Source organism: Gossypium hirsutum, chromosome D12 (assembly GCF_007990345.1).
Source record: "Gossypium hirsutum isolate 1008001.06 chromosome D12, Gossypium_hirsutum_v2.1, whole genome shotgun sequence".
In the NCBI taxonomy this organism is placed as follows: domain Eukaryota; kingdom Viridiplantae; phylum Streptophyta; class Magnoliopsida; order Malvales; family Malvaceae; genus Gossypium; species Gossypium hirsutum.
Window position 1 is genome coordinate 52,413,440 of NC_053448.1, and position 17,236 is coordinate 52,430,675.

The 17,236-nt window shown below is 33.8% G+C and overlaps 2 protein-coding genes and 1 long non-coding RNA gene across 4 annotated transcripts; 1 reads left to right on the forward strand and 2 right to left on the reverse strand.

Moving 5' to 3' along the window:
* Nucleotides 1–7,519: 7,519 nt before the first annotated feature.
* LOC107946502 (ubiquitin-conjugating enzyme E2 2) lies at nt 7,520–11,436 on the forward strand. The gene is made up of 6 exons (XM_016880866.2): nt 7,520–7,810; nt 8,213–8,346; nt 8,486–8,511; nt 9,826–9,915; nt 10,156–10,244; nt 10,969–11,436. Exons 2-6 carry the CDS (start codon nt 8,222–8,224, stop codon nt 11,095–11,097), a joined length of 459 nt encoding a protein of 152 aa, XP_016736355.1. The 5' UTR covers nt 7,520–7,810; nt 8,213–8,221; the 3' UTR covers nt 11,098–11,436.
* Nucleotides 11,437–11,646: 210 nt separating this feature from the next.
* On the reverse strand, nt 11,647–13,761 carry LOC107946503 (uncharacterized). The gene is made up of 2 exons (XR_001696946.2): nt 12,353–13,761; nt 11,647–12,261 (listed from the first exon to the last, which is right to left on the reverse strand). It is a non-coding gene; the product is annotated as an uncharacterized lncRNA (long non-coding RNA).
* Nucleotides 13,762–13,928: 167 nt separating this feature from the next.
* Nucleotides 13,929–16,844, reverse strand: LOC107946501 (microtubule-associated protein futsch). Of its 2 annotated transcripts, none has more exons than XM_016880864.2 (6): nt 16,450–16,844; nt 15,857–15,962; nt 15,299–15,662; nt 14,484–14,958; nt 14,339–14,394; nt 13,929–14,208 (listed from the first exon to the last, which is right to left on the reverse strand). In XM_016880864.2, exons 1-6 carry the CDS (start codon nt 16,493–16,495, stop codon nt 14,164–14,166), a joined length of 1,092 nt encoding a protein of 363 aa, XP_016736353.1. In that variant the 5' UTR covers nt 16,496–16,844; the 3' UTR covers nt 13,929–14,163. The 2 variants fall into 2 exon arrangements, with proteins under 2 accessions (XP_016736353.1, XP_016736352.1); XM_016880863.2 differs by having other exon boundaries at nt 15,299–15,689.
* Nucleotides 16,845–17,236: the final 392 nt, after the last annotated feature.

Here is a 17,236-nt window from a genome sequence, read left to right on the forward strand (position 1 = left end):
ATTTTACACAAACTCAATCAAACACCAGAAAATATTTTCCAGTAAATCATTTTACAGAAAAGTAAAACATTTTCTAGAAATCATTTTACGGAAAACATTTTACTGACAATCAAACAGATCCTTAATGTGGGTAGAGCTAATGATATGCGGTGTTTCATATTTGATAGTTGAAAAGGCCCTCAATGATATCAACTTGGATGCTGGAGAGATACTAACAATGGCTTTTACGAATGTCATTAGTCTAATTACATTGGTGTTGTATTTGTTTTGAATTGCCTAGTTATTTCTTTTGTTTTGAGGGTGTTGTTTCATATAACACTTTATTCACTTGCCAAGCAAAAAAAACACACCTCCCCACAGGTAATTCATTTACTAAATCAAATCAGAAATAATCGAGGAAAAGATAAAATTGTCGGATAGTCCTTAAAGATTCAACTTATTTATTGATTTAACCAGATCAATTCATATGGTGGTTATATATATTTATAATTTATTTTTGAATTATGAAATTGATTTGTATGTTTGTAATTTGAATTGTTTACAATTTGGTACAAAAAGGTGTGATATGAATTAAATCGTAAAGGAATGATAAATTGAATATGATGAATCTCAATTTGAGATGTTTGATGAATTTATATTTTATTATGACTGGCCGAATAGTATTAGTATGAATTTGATTGGTTATTGAAATAGAAGACTAAATTGAATAATTTGCAAAATATGTATGATCTCGTAATTGAATGTGATTTGGGTAGAACTTGATATTATACTATTATTGAAATATTATTTGTAGCTAAAAACAATGCATGATTGTCAAAAGGGAAAGGGAAGGCAAGAGTCGACGACATATGACGCGAGCTTCCAGTTTGTATTTCTATAACTCGAAACTAATTATAATTAATGTATATTCATAATATATTGTATTATATAGTATTAAGGTAAGCTATTAATAGAAATTGAATTAAAGTATATTGAATTGAGAAGGATGGATATGAATGGATATAATATATAAAACAACATGTGCCTATATTCTAAAAGATCACATGATAATTATCGAAACCACAATCCTTAAACTTGGACTTATCAAGCACTCACCAAAATATTTAACAATTCCACTAAATTTGTCCCAAAAGCCAATCCCATGATAAAAACACATCATCGACCTTTTCCCAAACAAATCACAAAAGTGATTGTGCTTGGAATGACGTCAAAGGCGTAAAATAAGTTTCAAGAAAATTGAGACCCTTCAATCATCTATATAAATTTATAATTTCTCAATCCATAAAAAATCATTTGCTTACCACCACCACCAACCATGTTCCTAAAATTGAATAACATCGTCAGCACAATCATCTCGCCAAATTCACACGTCAAACCAGCTCTCTCAATATTCTTCCTCCAATGTTTTCAGAATCACCATATGGAAGAGATTCATTTCACTATACTTTGAAGTTTTCTCTTCAAAAAGCCTATATTTTAATACTTTATTGTTTTTGAGACACTTTAAACGGGTTTTTTACAAAAATATTATGAAGAAGGTAAAAAATAACCAAAATGATATAACTTTTTTTTATTTACCAAAATATTTATTTTTTTATTTACCAAAATATATCAAAAAAACTGCAAAAAAAATCTGCACCAATGTGACGGGACACTGGTCACGCCAATGGTATTGGCGGCACCAATGCATAAAAAGGGGGGGTTGGTGGTGGGGCGGGCAGAAGGAGAGGGAAAGAAAGAAAAAGAAGGAAAGAAAAAGGAAAGGAGAAGAGAAAAAAAGAAAGAAAGAAGAAGAAAAGGAAATGAGAAGAAAAAAAGAAAGAAAGAAGGAAAGAAAAGGAAAGGAGAAGAGAAAAAAAAAGAAGAAGAAGAGGGAAGGAAGGAAAAAAGAAAAAAAAGTAATTTTTTTTATAATTTTTTTTTGTAATATTTGTGTGTTTAAAATTTATGTTATGTGCATTATAATTATTTTATTATTTTATTTAGTATATATATTTTATGAAATATATTTAGAATGAAAAAATAATGGTATGTACATTGTATGTTGATTAGGGAATTTTTTTATGAAATTTACTTAGGAATTTGAAATTAAAATTTTAGGAAAATAGCATTAAAAGTAAAATGACAAAGAAGTATGTTTAAAACAACATAAAATACGAAAAGAAAAAACGGGAATTGTATATTTATCGAAAATAATAAAATGCGAAAAATGTACATGTAATAATTTTCAAACATAATAAATTGAAATAATGTAAAATTATAAAATAAAAAATTACGATATTTTTTAAAATAATAAAATACGGATAAAAAATACGAACAAATGACAGAAGTAAGAGTGTATTACTAACTTTTTTTAAAAAAATTCAAAAATAATTTATACAAATAATTGAAACAAAATATACTGAAATAATATAAAATAATAAAATACGAAATAATATATTTTATTGAAAGTAATAAAAATCGGGAAAATAATAATACGACCAAAGGGCAGGGGAAAGGGTTTATTTACCAAAATAATAGAGGAAAAAAAAGGGTGATGGAGGGGAATAAAAAGGCGGCACCAATAAGTGGCTAATTACCTTTTAATCCCTCCTTATTTATTATTTTCTTTTATTCTCCCTTAACACACTAAATTAATAAATTTCAAACATTATGCACTGAAATAATGTAAAATTATAAAAGACTAAGTTTATGATATTTTTTAAAGCAATAAAATGCAGAGAAAAAAATACGAACAAATGGCTGAAGTAATAGTGTATTACTAACTTTTTTTAAATTCAGAAATAATTAATACAAAATATTTCAAAGAAAATGTACTGAAATAATATAAAATAATAAAATAGGAGAATAATATATTTTTATTTAAAGTAATAAAAATCGAGAAAATAATACGAGTAAAAGGCAGGGGTAAGGGTTATTTTTTTACACCAAATTAATTTAAATAACACACTAGATTAATAAATTTCAAACATTATGCACTGAAATAATGTAAAATTATAAAATTAGAAATTATGATATTTTTTAAAGGAATAAAATGCGGAGAAAAAAATACGAATAAATGACCGAAGTAAGATTTTTTTACTAACTTTTTTTCAACTTGCAGGCATCGCAATGGCTCGATTGATTCGAAGCGATATTAGACACATATCTGATACGGCTAATAACGCGGTATGATTTATTATTTGTTAATCAGGAGTTCTATTTATTTAAAAAAGATATATGTAGTATATACAAATAAATTATGTTATCGTAATATTTTTTCTGTAATTTAACACTATCAGGACTCATTCCGAGTATTAAGGGGCCGTGTGAGTGTTTTAAAGATAGCTCCGGATGCACGATTGATGCCGTACTTGGAGCTAGCCGGATTTAGGTCAGTAGCATTGATCCGGTCCTCCGACTTACGCTTTGATTTATTATCTACGCTAGTGAAGCGGTGGCGTCCGGAGACCCACACTATCCATTTTCCATGCGGGGAGTGCATGGTGACCTTGGAGGATGTTGCAGTGCAGCTTGGGCTCCCAATTGATGGGAGTCCCGTAACAGGAGTATCTTCATTCATCGATCCGGCTGCACTTTGCTATCAACTCCTAGGAGAGTCGCCAGAGGACGGTGATAAATATTTTTTCGGCATAAAATTTACATGGCTAAAAGCCAAAATTGGACAATTATCAGCGACCGCCACTGAAGGTGAGTTGATGTGCGCTGCTCGAGCGTACATCATGCATATGATAGGGGCAGTACTCAGGCCTGATGCAAACGGCGACAGTGTGCATTTGTCGTACTTGCCCCTGCTAGCTGATTTGTCCACTGCTAGGTTGTATAGCTGGGGTTCCGTCGTTCTAGCAACGCTGTACCGGAAGCTTTGTCGGGCAATAGAGCCTCATGTTAAAGACATCGGTGAATGCCTCATACTGCTGCAGTCCTGGGCGCTTTATCGCATGCCGTTTTTGGAACGCGTTAGTCACCAACCCTATTTGTATCCACTACCACTCAGGTGATAAAATATAAATTGTCATTATTTGTAGTCATAATATATTGACTAATGTTACCAACCTTAAACCCTATACTATTTTTTGTAGGTGGACGACCCGTCCAGGCATCGGGAAGTCGTGTGATGTCCCGATATACCGCCTCATGATTGAACAGCATGCCTGGGAAAGGGTAAGCTGCTATTCTAATATTCATGACATCTATTCTATTTCTATATATTACTCACATGTTATCGGTCTAACTCGTTACAATGTTATTACTCATGCAGTTTATATGGATGCCATACCGGAGGCCGGAAATTACAAATGTTGTACCCTCGTCCGCACTCGTTGTTTCCCACATATTGTGCACTAACACACCAATTATAAATTTCAACGTCGTTGAGTGGTATCACGGCGATCGGGTGCTTCAGCAGTTTGGCTGCATCCAACCTATCCCGGATCCGTCGTGCCAGTTGGGGGAAGATCACGGCTTGACAAAGAGAGGAAAAGTTCAATTGGACTGGGGAATTAAGCACCGGAAATTTGTCCCACATCTGAGAACTTCTAATGAATGCAACTCGTACCCGTCAATTGCAGCCTTCCGCTGCCTTCCAACACTCCCCAACATATATTGTCGGAGTAGACACGGAGACTTTATAATCCACCGATATCTTCATGCTGTACCGTTTAATGGCATATACACACTCTTCTTTACAGCTGAATCTCTGGCCTATGAATAACTCATCATCATCAGATGTTACGGCCAGCCCGTGAGAATGAACTATTTCAAGGTACTCCGAAAACTCAGCTACATACGCTGCTTCGGGGTCTATGAGCGACATGTGTGGCACAGGATTATTGTGTATCAAAATACGCCGCATTTGCTCCCCCACCGAAGAAGCGTTAATGCCTTCATCGTTGTTGACATCTTCATCGTCAATATCATCAGGTACATCGTCCACATCGGGATCACCGTCACTATCGACCTCTTCATCCCAATGATCGCCACTACATTCTTCTTCGCCAGCACCTTCTTCTTCACCACCAACCATGTCAACATCGGGTGTAATATTCAGGTCGATACCGATCCCACCCATAGTTGATTCACTATCAACGTATGATATTGGAGCCACCATCCACGGTCTTCAGCCCCGTCTTCTTCATCAGATGCATTAACATCTTCATTTTGCTCCATACCGACTAACTCAGCAAATAAGTGAATCGGTGCATTCTTCTCACTCCCATTCCCACAGTAGAGATCAACCATTGTCTCTACGTCTTCGTCGTCTACAAGCTCCATTTCGACGAATTTGACCGGATTTGTCGAAACTGGAAACTTGTAGAAAATTTTTGACATCCTTCTTCCACAACGTCTATGAATTTTTGCATTAATCATTGCCTTCATTTCATCGAATGATACTTTTCTATTAAATCTCATTGCTATTTGTTGCTGACATTCAAATACACATCCAACACTTGTTGTCAAGATGACTCCATCGAAATAAACGCATACAAGAAACTTAGCATCCATCTTCAATTTTTAATCTGTCAAAAAAAAATCTCATAAAAATTCTCAAACGGTAACTAAATTACTTAAAAAAATTTAATGTTTCAATATGCAATTTTGTACATGAAAACCGTTTAACCACTAATCCTTATAACTAACACACTAATAATATTAACAATTTTATACTCAAAATAATACACACTAAAATTATTAATTTTACTAAAAATAATAACTAACTAACTAACTATAATAATAATACTAGTTTTTTACTAACTAGTTTATTTTGGTAAATAAAAATAATAAGTAACCATAATAATAATACTAGTTTTTTGCTAACAATAATATTACTAAGTTACATCTTAATACATTAATAACATCTTAGTACTAACAACAACAACAACAACAACAACAACAACAACAACAATAATAATAATAATACTATTATTTTGAGTTTTATTAATCTTAATAACTAAACTAAAACAAAAAATATTACAAAATATACAAAATAATAACAACAATATAATCAATTATTTTTAAAAAATACCTTCTTTTTCTCTTCTTTTCCGCAGCACCTCTTCTTCTTCTTCTTTTTTCTTTTGATTTTTCTCCTTTCAGCTGGACAGAACTCGTATTTATAATACGAGTAGTGCCGCCAATCAGTATGGCACCATTGGTGCCGCCAATGGTTTTGGCACCTTTGGTGCCACCAATAGTTTTGGCGTGACCAAGGTGCCGTCACATCGGTGCAGATTTTTTTTGTTTTTTTATATATTTTGGTAAATAAAAAAATATTTTGGTAAATAAAAAAATTATAACATTTTGGTTATTTTTTATTTTTTATAATATTTTTGTAAAAAAACCCCACTTTAAACTTATCAATGCTAACAATATTCATTTGTTAAATACTATTTATAATGATAAATCTTAATTTTGGTCACTAAATTATGATTAACTTTTCGTTTTGGACACTTAGAGTTTTTATTTAAGTTACCAAACTATTCAAAAGTTTTTATTTAAGTTAATAAACTGTTAAGGTTTTTTTTTTAAGTTCCGTCAGCAAGCTCTAAGCAACGATTCAACGTGGATCAATACCTATTGATGAGTAGAATAACATACATTAAATTCAAGTTGATCTGATAGTCAATGTTGACTATCGAAGAAAAAAGTTGTTTGAATTTTGGTTTGTAGATTCATGACGTCCAAAACCGTTTCATGAAAATAAAAACTAAATTGTAGACGAAAATGAGAAAGGGAGCTTTCGATTAGTGTAGTAAGTGCGAACAAAAAAGGACATATAGCATCGATTTTAATAACCCAATAACTTAAATGAAAACTTTTGAATAGTTCAATGATCAATTTGTAATAATTTTTAGTTAAGTTATAAAAAATAATTTAATGATATAATTTACCCTAATTTTAAATTATATATAAATTAAAACAAATTAAATGATATGATAATTGATTTAAAATCATTTATATTATTAATAATTATTATATTCAATTGTATAGTTGAAACAGATAAAAACACCTCTTTTATACGAAAAGAAAAATCCATATGATTTTATCTACTACTTTTTATATATAAAAAAAAAAGAATTTATCTTTTTTTAAGTGTAAAGATTATTATTTTTTTGCTACATTTAAGTCCACCGTTCAAATGAATAAAAATTTAATTATAAAAAAATTATTTAAATTGAATACCTATCAAATTTATATATGAATTTTAATTTAGTGAATTATATATATGAAATTTGAATTGTGATTTACATAATAAAATTTTGATTTTATTTTAATTGTATACGTTTAATTGAATACATGTATTGATTTTCATATTAAATTTATATAATTGTATGAATATACAATATATCAATACAAAATTATACTAATTCGATAATATTATAAATAATTTATAAAAATTCAAACAAATTAAAATTTAATAAACAAAAATACACTAATACATATTAAATTAAAATTAAATATATAATTTTAATATTTATCCCATTACTAATTAAATCAAAATTAAAACCTGTGTTGGAGTCGTAGGCTGTGAATATTTATTTCATGATAAATAAAAATTTTCTGAGACAAACAAACTAAATCGAATAAAATTTTTTGTTATTCAGATTCTTTCTTCTTTTCGATCGCTTTCTGATTTCCTCTGCTACTTTTCTCTCCACTCATCCCTTTCAATTTTCACACTCTTTTCCTCTCTTTTTTTTTTCATTTTTATTATATAAATAAATTTCAGTTGATCAATTATATCAAGTTGAAACCCTAAACTCTTCAAATTTTCTGGTTGCTTATCTCCTCGTTCAGCATTAACCTCCTGGTAATTTTTTCCTTTATTATTTTTTGAAGGCTTTCATTTATTTAAGTTTATTTAAGTAGATCCAGGAGGAATATGTCTAAACTTTATGTTTTCTGGATGGAAAAGTTCTAAGCTTTTGGATAATGTCCATTTCTTTTTCTTGTTTTTGATTATTTCTTTGGTGTTATGTTGAATTTGAGTAGGGTTTATTTTAGGCTGAGAACTTGAAATTTAAAGAAAATGATCAGGGTGCTTGATATGTTGGGTGAAAAAAATTGTTCTTTTAGATTTAATTAGAATATGAAATGAAAGAAGAGGAAGCACTTACTTGTATTATTTTAAATTAAACAGCTATAAGAATAACCAATTGGGTGGTGAAAGCTCATTGCTTGATATTGTTGTTGTTGGTGGTGGTGTGTGTAGGTGGTGACAATGTCAACTCCTGCAAGGAAGAGGCTAATGCGAGATTTTAAGAGGTTGCAACAAGACCCGCCTGCCGGTATCAGTGGAGCACCTCAAGACAACAATATTATGCTTTGGAATGCAGTTATATTTGGGTCAGTTTGGAACAAAAAGGGATCCTTTTTTTTTTTACTTTCATGTTTTAGGATATTTGCTTTACCTCTTTTGGCATTATCAGTATATTAAGTATGGTTCAATAAGCTATTCTGGTTTCTTTTCTGGTTGGGATTGCAGTCCAGATGATACTCCATGGGATGGAGGTGAGCAACTCTGATGCCCAAACTCTAATTCAAATAGGATATTCTGTGCTTTCTATTCACTTCTCAGTTGCTACAGATTAATGTATATGTAGGATCTCATATTGTTTGTTACACATCCTTTTAGGTGACTTCATGTTCTTTTTTCTCATTTGTCAACATAATAACCATTTTATCTCTGTTTTTGACTGAAACTATAGCATATACTTAATTCTTATTACAGAGATGGATTTTTGTGCAAAATCATGTAGTTTAATTTTCTGGGCTCTGATTGTCACTTCATCGTATGATGCTCTGATGTGGTACGAACTTTAGACAAGGTTATGCGTTCAACAGTAACAGAGTCCATTTTGAGGAGTCAAATATGTGTCTTGACATGAAAATTTTAGGGAAAACTTAGAGCAGAGCCACATAGCAGTTCATTTGTGGTTATTCTGAGTTTTCTTTTACTATTGCCTTTGTCGTGTGTCCTTGGCCTAAGCTTTCAAAATTTTCACAGTAATATGTGTGCCATTGCCATAGCTTTCTAATGCATGCTCCATTAAGATTGGTCCATGCTCTAGATAGTCCTATGGTAGTTGGCATTAGAAATCCTAGTTGTGACTGAGTCATTATTAAAATAACTAGAAGGTTTAATTCCTGCAAGCTTCTATGTGGATGTTTATTCTGAGTGTTTGCAGGACCCTGTCTGTTTTCCAAACTAAAAGTAATGATGTTACGATGAATGTACACGTATTGAGATGTATTCATGTTCACAGTTTTATTGGAGTGCTGTTTCTGCCATGGCTATAAGACTGCTTGTAAGGGGGATTCTCTCTCACTAGTCTTGATATGAAATAGGAGGCAATAGTTTGATAATGGAAAAGGGATAATGTTTGTTAAATAAGCATTTCCTTGTTAAATTTTCATCCACCAACCTCTAGGGTCCAAAATAATGGATCAAATCAACAGTTGGTGGTGGTTTAGTAGGAAGATGGAATGTGTTAGTCTCTTATGTTAGTATACACCTAGTGGAGAGGCCTTTCCCTTTATGAGAATAAGTATAATAACTTCAAACTTCTAGTTGGAGAAGTCTGTATGACTTGCTTGCTCATATCAGATTAAATAACCCTATGAAGCTTTGACATGGTTCCACTGATGTCTGTGCTGGATATATGCCTGTGTCAGATAAATGTCCGACATGGCGCAGCCAAATGCATATTGGACATTGCTAGATACCCCCAGGAAGAAAATTAGAAGATATTTGATATCTTTTGACACTTCAAATTTTAACACTCTTTTGACCATTGTGAAGTGACTTGTTTTTGAGTTATTCAGGTACGTTCAAGTTGACACTTCAATTCACTGAAGATTATCCAAACAAACCCCCAACAGTGAGATTTATCTCCCGGATGTTTCATCCAAACAGTAAGTTACAACTATGTTGCTTTAACTCTTCATTTTCTTTGTAGTACCTGAGATATCTGGGTATGGAGGTATGATCCTCAATTATATGAGAAAACTTAGAAAAGTCTGAGCATATCTATTTTTGGAAGACATCCATATATCTAACACTCAATCCCCAGCCTGAGTATTGGTCAGTCTTCTCTAAGAATCTGTATTATTCCATCTACGGATTCAGACTTAAAACCTTTTGAATCTTTTCAGTTTATGCCGATGGAAGTATTTGTCTGGACATTTTACAGAACCAATGGAGTCCTATATATGATGTAGCAGCTATTCTCACATCTATCCAGGTACAGTAGAAACCTTTTTACAGTATGGATATAGTTGTTACTTGTCTATTATTATGAGACTATTGACAAGAATTGTTGCTACATACATCATATCAATGATCGGAAATTTTATTCAAGGAGGAGCCTGCCACCTTCCTATTCTTATTTCTAGATTTAGTAAGGAAACTTTGATGAAATTTTGCTTACATATGTCCGTATGTTTAGATGAGAGAAAAACTTGGAGAATTAAATTGTTCATATCATAGGATACATGAAATTTTAACTGCAAATAATGAGTGTTCTTCTAGGATTGATTTATCTATTGTTGAGAGGTTCATCATTTGCAATCATATTTTCAAGTTTACTTCAGCTGCTGCACTCAATCCCTATTTTGATTAATTATTTTTTGAGTAAAACCTACGTTAGGTAATTCTGTTAGATTCTTCAGAGTTTGAAGCATCCAACAGTGCAGAAATGATTGTTTTCACTAGCCCTAAAATTCTTCTTTCAGCCAAGATTGCATTTTTATTTAATAGATAACTCGTATATACACACCTATGCAGAAATGATTGTTTGAACTGGTGATCCTGAATGAGAGATTCAATATTTTATTTAACCCGTTAAGCTTAGAACAAAATATTGGTTACTTGTTTTTTTTCATTTAGGCTAATTTTAAAAAGATAAGTTGTGTGTGATTATGTGATTATGTGATTAAATGATTTTAACTATCATTCCATTGATGCAGTCATTGTTGTGTGATCCAAACCCAAACTCACCTGCAAACTCAGAAGCTGCTAGGATGTTTAGTGAGAACAAGCGTGAGTACAACCGAAGAGTAAGGGAGATTGTGGAGCAGAGCTGGACAGCGGACTAACTCCATGCGGTAGTGGAACTGTCAGTTTTTAAGGTTTGATGTCGTGGTGACATTGCCACTTAGAGTGCTATTTGCAGTACTAATCAACTTTATCCTGTTCTCTTAGCATATTTGATATATACCTCATCGACGTTTGCAATGTGCCGTAAGCTTGTGTAAAATAGCATATGAATTCTATGTGGTCTAAGGTGTGAGTATCGGATATGAATCTGCATCCGACATGGGTTTACTTTTTAAAGTTTTATCGTATATTAAGAGGTTCATACCATAATATCCACATCCAAAAACATGTATGTGTTTGTCTATTTGCAATGAACCATTATGAACTATTTGCATCCATATAAATCTCTTGTTGATTACGTCCCAAACCGGGTTGTTAATTTTTTTTTCCTTTTGGTAGAGAAGCACAGAGCTTATGGAGCTTTTGACTTTTTTGTTGGGGTTTGAAAGAGCTTTTGATTGGTGATGGTAGTAGTTGTTGACTAATTTCCATGGTAATAGTTTAGATGTTTGTGTTGATAAGAGGTGCATATCCCTTTTGTGTGATGCAGGCGTGGTAAATGAGTAGATGGGAAGTAAAGAATTGATATACATGGCATCTTACTTTACCTTTGTGCATATATATGGCTGCTGCTTGAAAATGATGGGATTTTTAATGTTTCAGAAATTGTTTCTTTGTAATGGTGCTTTCTAATTTAACGATTTAGATGAAACGTTTTCCTTGATATGCTTCGTTTAATATTTCGACCCGAGAGGTTTTTCTATTATAGGTATTTGATTAAATTAGTTTTTTTATTATCAAATGGATCAATTTAGTCTTTGTACTATTAAAAAGAATCACATAAAATCAAATTAAAATAATGTTAACATTTACTCTTTAAAAAATATCAATTAGTGTTTGGGTACCAGGAAAAATGTTTCGTTTAGAAACTTTTTGATTTCTCTAAATAACTTATATGAATAACATATGTCAAACCTTAGTAAAACAGTTGTAGCACTTGATTCAAATTTTAGATTAATGAATATAAATCGAGAATAAAAGATTCATCTTGTAGGTGTGAACCATATCCTTTACCGGTCCATGTTTTCTGACTCTGCACTATTCTTCAAAATCCATTTTGCCACAGTCTTGCAGTCAACATAGCGATGAGCTTTTTCAGTACACTGAGACCAAGATTTGGCATAAGTTAGATACCCGTTACAGTGTAATGCCCTGCCCATGGAATCAAAATATAATATAAAAATCGTGACTTACATTCCAACAAAAGCTATGTGAGCAGATGCAGGAGACATCAAATTTCCACTTGCAACAGTAAAATCAACAGCATATTCACACCCCGGAGCAGGACACCACTTGATCTACCAGTGAGCATGAACAAAAGAAATAAGGACAAGAATGGTTAGAAGCAAAAGTATAGGGACAACAGTAAAATCAACAGCATAAGTGCCAAATAAGATTGGACACTTGCATGCATACATGCACCGAGAGGAATCCGCCTAATTGTCCATTGGTGGCAAGTACACAAGTTCATAGGGTATTTCACCATTCGGCGGTGGAGGGGTTGGGCTAGTTCTAGTTCGCACCTTGCTGGTGATTGAGCAGGGTGTGCAAATGGTGGTGGTTGGCACCAATGGAGGTTGGGCCGGTCAAGGCCGGTGGTGGGGTATGCGAACAAGCAACAGTGGTTCTTTGGTGCGGCTGGAACTGGGCAGGAAGTGAGGAGCCATAGAGACGATGGAGCAGGGGCTGGGGAGAAGATGACGAAGGGGAAAGAAAAAAGAAAAAGAAAAAGAAAAAAAAGAGAGTTTTGATTAGTTGTTGGATTAGGTAAAGAAAGGTTTTGATAATTTTGTTTTTATTTAAATTTTAATTAGGCGGAGAAAGAAAATGTAGCGTGAGAAGTTGAGTTAGGAAGTTGTCAAGGGTTCAAACAATAGATTGATTATCTTGAATAATTTCTCTAACAATAGTTACTAAATTGAAATAGAAAAATCAAAGTTATTTTAGTAATCTCAAATCAATGATTAAAATATTAATTAGATAAAAGATATTAAATGAAAGTAACAAAATCCCAGAAGAATTTCATAAACCGTACATTAAATATCTTTAACCTGTTAGAACTAGGAGGATTCAAGAATAAACGACATCGTTTCCTATGGTAAGACCAAAAAATCAACATAATAATATAAGAGAAGAGAAACGAGCAAAAGGGCAAGACAGGAGGAAATACAGAAGAGAGGGAAGCGATGGTGTTAAACAGCTCGATGGTGGTGGCAATAGCCAATATATCAGCAAATCTATGCCAATACGTCGCCTGTAACCCAGAGCGGTTAAGCAGCGATCAGGTGTTGCACCTCATCTTTTGCCTTCCTTGCCGTCATTTTGGCCGCCTTGCTGACTCTTTATGGCTCTACCTCTGCTTTAATCCTCCCGATCACCCTCTCTCCGATTCCAGCGACGACGACGACGACGACGATCCCTCTCACTCCGATTGACCTTTCCTCTTCTCTATTGTATTTTCTTCTCCGTTTCTTACTCTTTTGAATTCTTCTTGTTTTTGGGGATTACCCATTTCTGCTTGCTTTTTTTTTTTGTTTCATCATGTTATTGCTGTTGGGTACTCCTCATTTCTTGTAAATTTTTTATTAATTAATTTTGTGCTAAATTTGAAAATCTTTGATGCTTATATTTTATTTTTAGGCTTAATTGGTTTGACTTTGATGTCCTCTTTAAATTACTTCTAGGTTAATTTTGTGTTTTTATTGTCTTGTTAAGAGATTCGAATCAGGCAAAAGTATTATGTCAAATCATATGAATAACATTAACAAAATAACAAATAAGTCGGTTGATTTGATACAATTTGTACCTCAAGTGATTGTATAATACCAGAAACAAACAATCCCAGTTTAAAGCAACAACCTAAGTAAAAAAACAAAAGAACAGGTCTTGACTTCACACCAGATTGGAACACTTTACTTATAAGTTTAAAACCCTATACAAACATCAACCCATGAAAGACAACCCAATAGAGGATGGAATTTAAAGCATGGTTGAGCATTGGCTCCCTACATCACTCCGGTCAGGCTGCTTTCTTCTGTCAGAGGTGCATCCTGTAATGGAGAGAATGGTGAGAATTTTTCTGTGAATTATGTATAAAAAACCCAACTTTATGAGTGGCATGTAAATTTGGGGTTGTAGCATTGAACTACGTTAGTTGTTGCAGGATATGAAACTTCTTACCATATTTTCTTTGTCCTCTTCAACAGTCTCAGCTGCAGCCGAAGGGCAAACCTGATCTGTAAACATAAAATAGAAAAAGCACATAAGTCATGCACCCAAAGGAATAGTAACATGCTGAACCTAAAATTCATCTACACCCGCTTGCCTTCTTGATCAGCTGATTTGGTGCCCTGTCTCTTGGTCTTTTCCTTTCCTTTAACAGGCTCTGTTTTGGTTGTCTTCTGAGTTTTGGTAAGTAACTTACGACTCCCAGTGTCCGAAACAGACCTTGAATTTGAACTGGTCTTATTCAAAAGCCTATTCCTGTTTGCAGCATTATTCTTTGGAGTAGCCTCTTTTGCTGATTTGGTCACTGATGATACCTGAGCAGCATCAGTATTCAAGGACTTGGGTTTCAATCTCCGAGCTGCTGCTGCTACAGGAGAAACCCTGTGAACCTCATCATCCGATGACCGGGTTCCCTCATCAGGCACCTGAGAACAGGTTTCAGACACCTGTGGTTGCTCGGGATTGTCTGGAACATTGTAGCTTTCGAGTAGCTCATTTATAGCTTCCCCATTTTCACCAAGATTATGGCGACGTATATAGGATTTAAGTTCATCACTCATTTTCTGAAGGGGCTGGATTTAGTGTTAAAATGAGATTAGACCAAAAACAAAGATAAGTAAATACCAAATCCAGTATACTAAATTGCGTAAACCACTTTGATCATATGTGTGCGCGTGTCACAAAAGAAATATAAAACGATGCCGGCTGAAAATATTATAAATAGCAAATGCAAATGCCAAAAAAAAAGGAAACTTGAATACAAAAGCAAATGAAAGGGCGTAGAAAGGAAGATGCAATGGCATGAATTTGAGATTATTTTAGCAAGACAATTTTTATAGGCAGCTATTGAATAGACCCCAAATCATATGAGAAGAATGCAAAAGGTGAAACGAAGACACAAATGAAGCATACCTCACATCCAGCTTCTAAGGCAAGTTTGAAAAATCCAAGTGAGACAGAGTGCTTAGAAGCTGATTCAGAGAGCTTAATCTGCGACAGCCAGTAGGAAGCTGATGACAATACATTGAACCTCCTTCGAGTTGATGATCTAGAAGAATCAGAAAGGGGTGTGTCACTTTTGCCTTGACCATTGCTTGGTTTCTTGGCTGCTCTACCCTCGAATATAGGAGTGGTTGTCCCAACAAATTTTGGGGATGCAGTCACTGTTGATTTGGTTGGGATGGAAAGCCTCCTGGGCGGCTTTCCTGACCCAGATTTCTCCTTTGAAAGATCTAGAACACCCACACTCTTGCTTACACTGGGTGTTGCCCTCCCCCTATCAACCCCAAACAAATCAAACCCACTACCATTTACAAATAGTCAAACGGAATACTACATAAATAAAACCCTACTCTTATCCAACACTCACATAATATATCATTGAATGATACGAGGAAGGTTGTCTACAAATGGATAATTAATTCTACAGAGACAAAAACCAAAGCACAAGCTATAGAATTTTGAGCATACCTTCTGGATGAAGAAGAATTGGATAAATCAGGCGCGGGAGGCTTCTGCTCCTTTGGTTTCATTGAGGATCGAAGTGGATAACGTAGCTTCGACTTCCCTGCACTCCCTGAAAACAGGAGAACAACATTTAAGTCATTAAATTTGCTATCTAAAGGAGAATATAGTGTTCAAAAAGAATATATATATATATCAATGGTGATTAGTCGCGCCGTTATTTATTTCTACTCTTTTTTATCGAAAAACTAATCAAGTGATATGTAATACTGGTCGGTAAACGCATTTTAAAAAATAAACTATTAAAAGTTCTAATTTAACTTTGAATGGATTGAACCTTCCTTTTTCCTTATGTACCATTTTATAGGGTAATCAATACAATCTCTAAAAAACTGCCTATTCTGGTAACAATTTGGCAAAGAAACTTACTTAAACCATCAACAAAAAAGAACCTAAAACTGCATGGCAATTGGCTATGGGACTGTGTCTTTCATGTAGTGAAACAGCAGCGATTATTTCTTAGTATAAAATGAAAGAATATTGTAAAACTTAAAAGAAGCCAGATTTAGAAACCGAAAGAATAGAATCAGAAATTGAACCAGAAATTTGAGCAGCAGATTGTTGTTCTTTGACAGCCTCCTCCATGATTGTTCGTTTCTCTTCCAAGATTTTTCTCAAACAAAAAGAAAAAGAAAATTCTTGCTTTCTTTCAAGGCACGAACAAACCCAGAGTTCTTATCTGAATTTTATAAGGAAATTTTGTCTTTCTTTTAACCTTCAGATGATTCACTGCTTTACTTTTGACTCCATCTCATGGGCGGGAAAATTAGGCAGCAAAAAAGAAAAGAAAAAAACCTAAAATTATCGAAAATCATAGTTCAACTGCTACTCGAAATTCTTTTGTTTGCCACTACGCGCTTTATTTCTCTGACAGCTGCCCCTCATAACGCTCCTCCACTTTTAAAACCGCTGCAGTAATGGGCTTTTTATGATACACGTGTCAACCATAAGAGGAGAGTAGGGTTTTTGGGTCGGTAGCATTGAGAGTGGGGAAGAAAAGAAGTAAAGATGATATGAACGGTAGAGGGAGCTGGAAGTGGGACCCACGCGCCATACCTACATAAAAGGTAAAGGAGAAACATCGAACGGCAATGCCGATTCGAATTTCAAATTTTGAAACAACAAAAAGGTACTTAGGAACCGGTTTAAAACGGTTAAGATGCCAGACAGACATTATGAGATATTATTAATCGAACATGTTTCATGTGGGCCCCTGTAGGCCCAACTTTCGTTATTGCTTTGTTGGGCTCATCGTTCGGCCTTTTGTCACCTACCTTTACTCACGCTTGCTGCTAAAATCAACCGCAAGTGAAGGGGTAAAAAACT

Bases quoted from the DNA above. Each gene is read 5' to 3' on its own strand.
- LOC107946501 (XM_016880863.2), bottom strand. From the start codon at position 16,495: ATGGAGGAGGCTGTCAAAGAACAACAATCTGCTGCTCAAATTTCTG. The intron at 15,963-16,449 runs GTTCAATTTCTG...TCCTGTTTTCAG, and splicing joins ATCTGCTGCTCAAATTTCTG to GGAGTGCAGGGAAGTCGAAG. The intron at 14,209-14,338 runs GTAAGAAGTTTC...TCTCCATTACAG, and splicing joins AAGAGGACAAAGAAAATATG to GATGCACCTCTGACAGAAGA.
- LOC107946502 (XM_016880866.2), top strand. From the start codon at position 8,222: ATGTCAACTCCTGCAAGGAAGAGGCTAATGCGAGATTTTAAGAGGTTG. The intron at 8,347-8,485 runs GTCAGTTTGGAA...TTGGGATTGCAG, and splicing joins TGGAATGCAGTTATATTTGG to TCCAGATGATACTCCATGGG. The intron at 10,245-10,968 runs GTACAGTAGAAA...CCATTGATGCAG, and splicing joins CTATTCTCACATCTATCCAG to TCATTGTTGTGTGATCCAAA.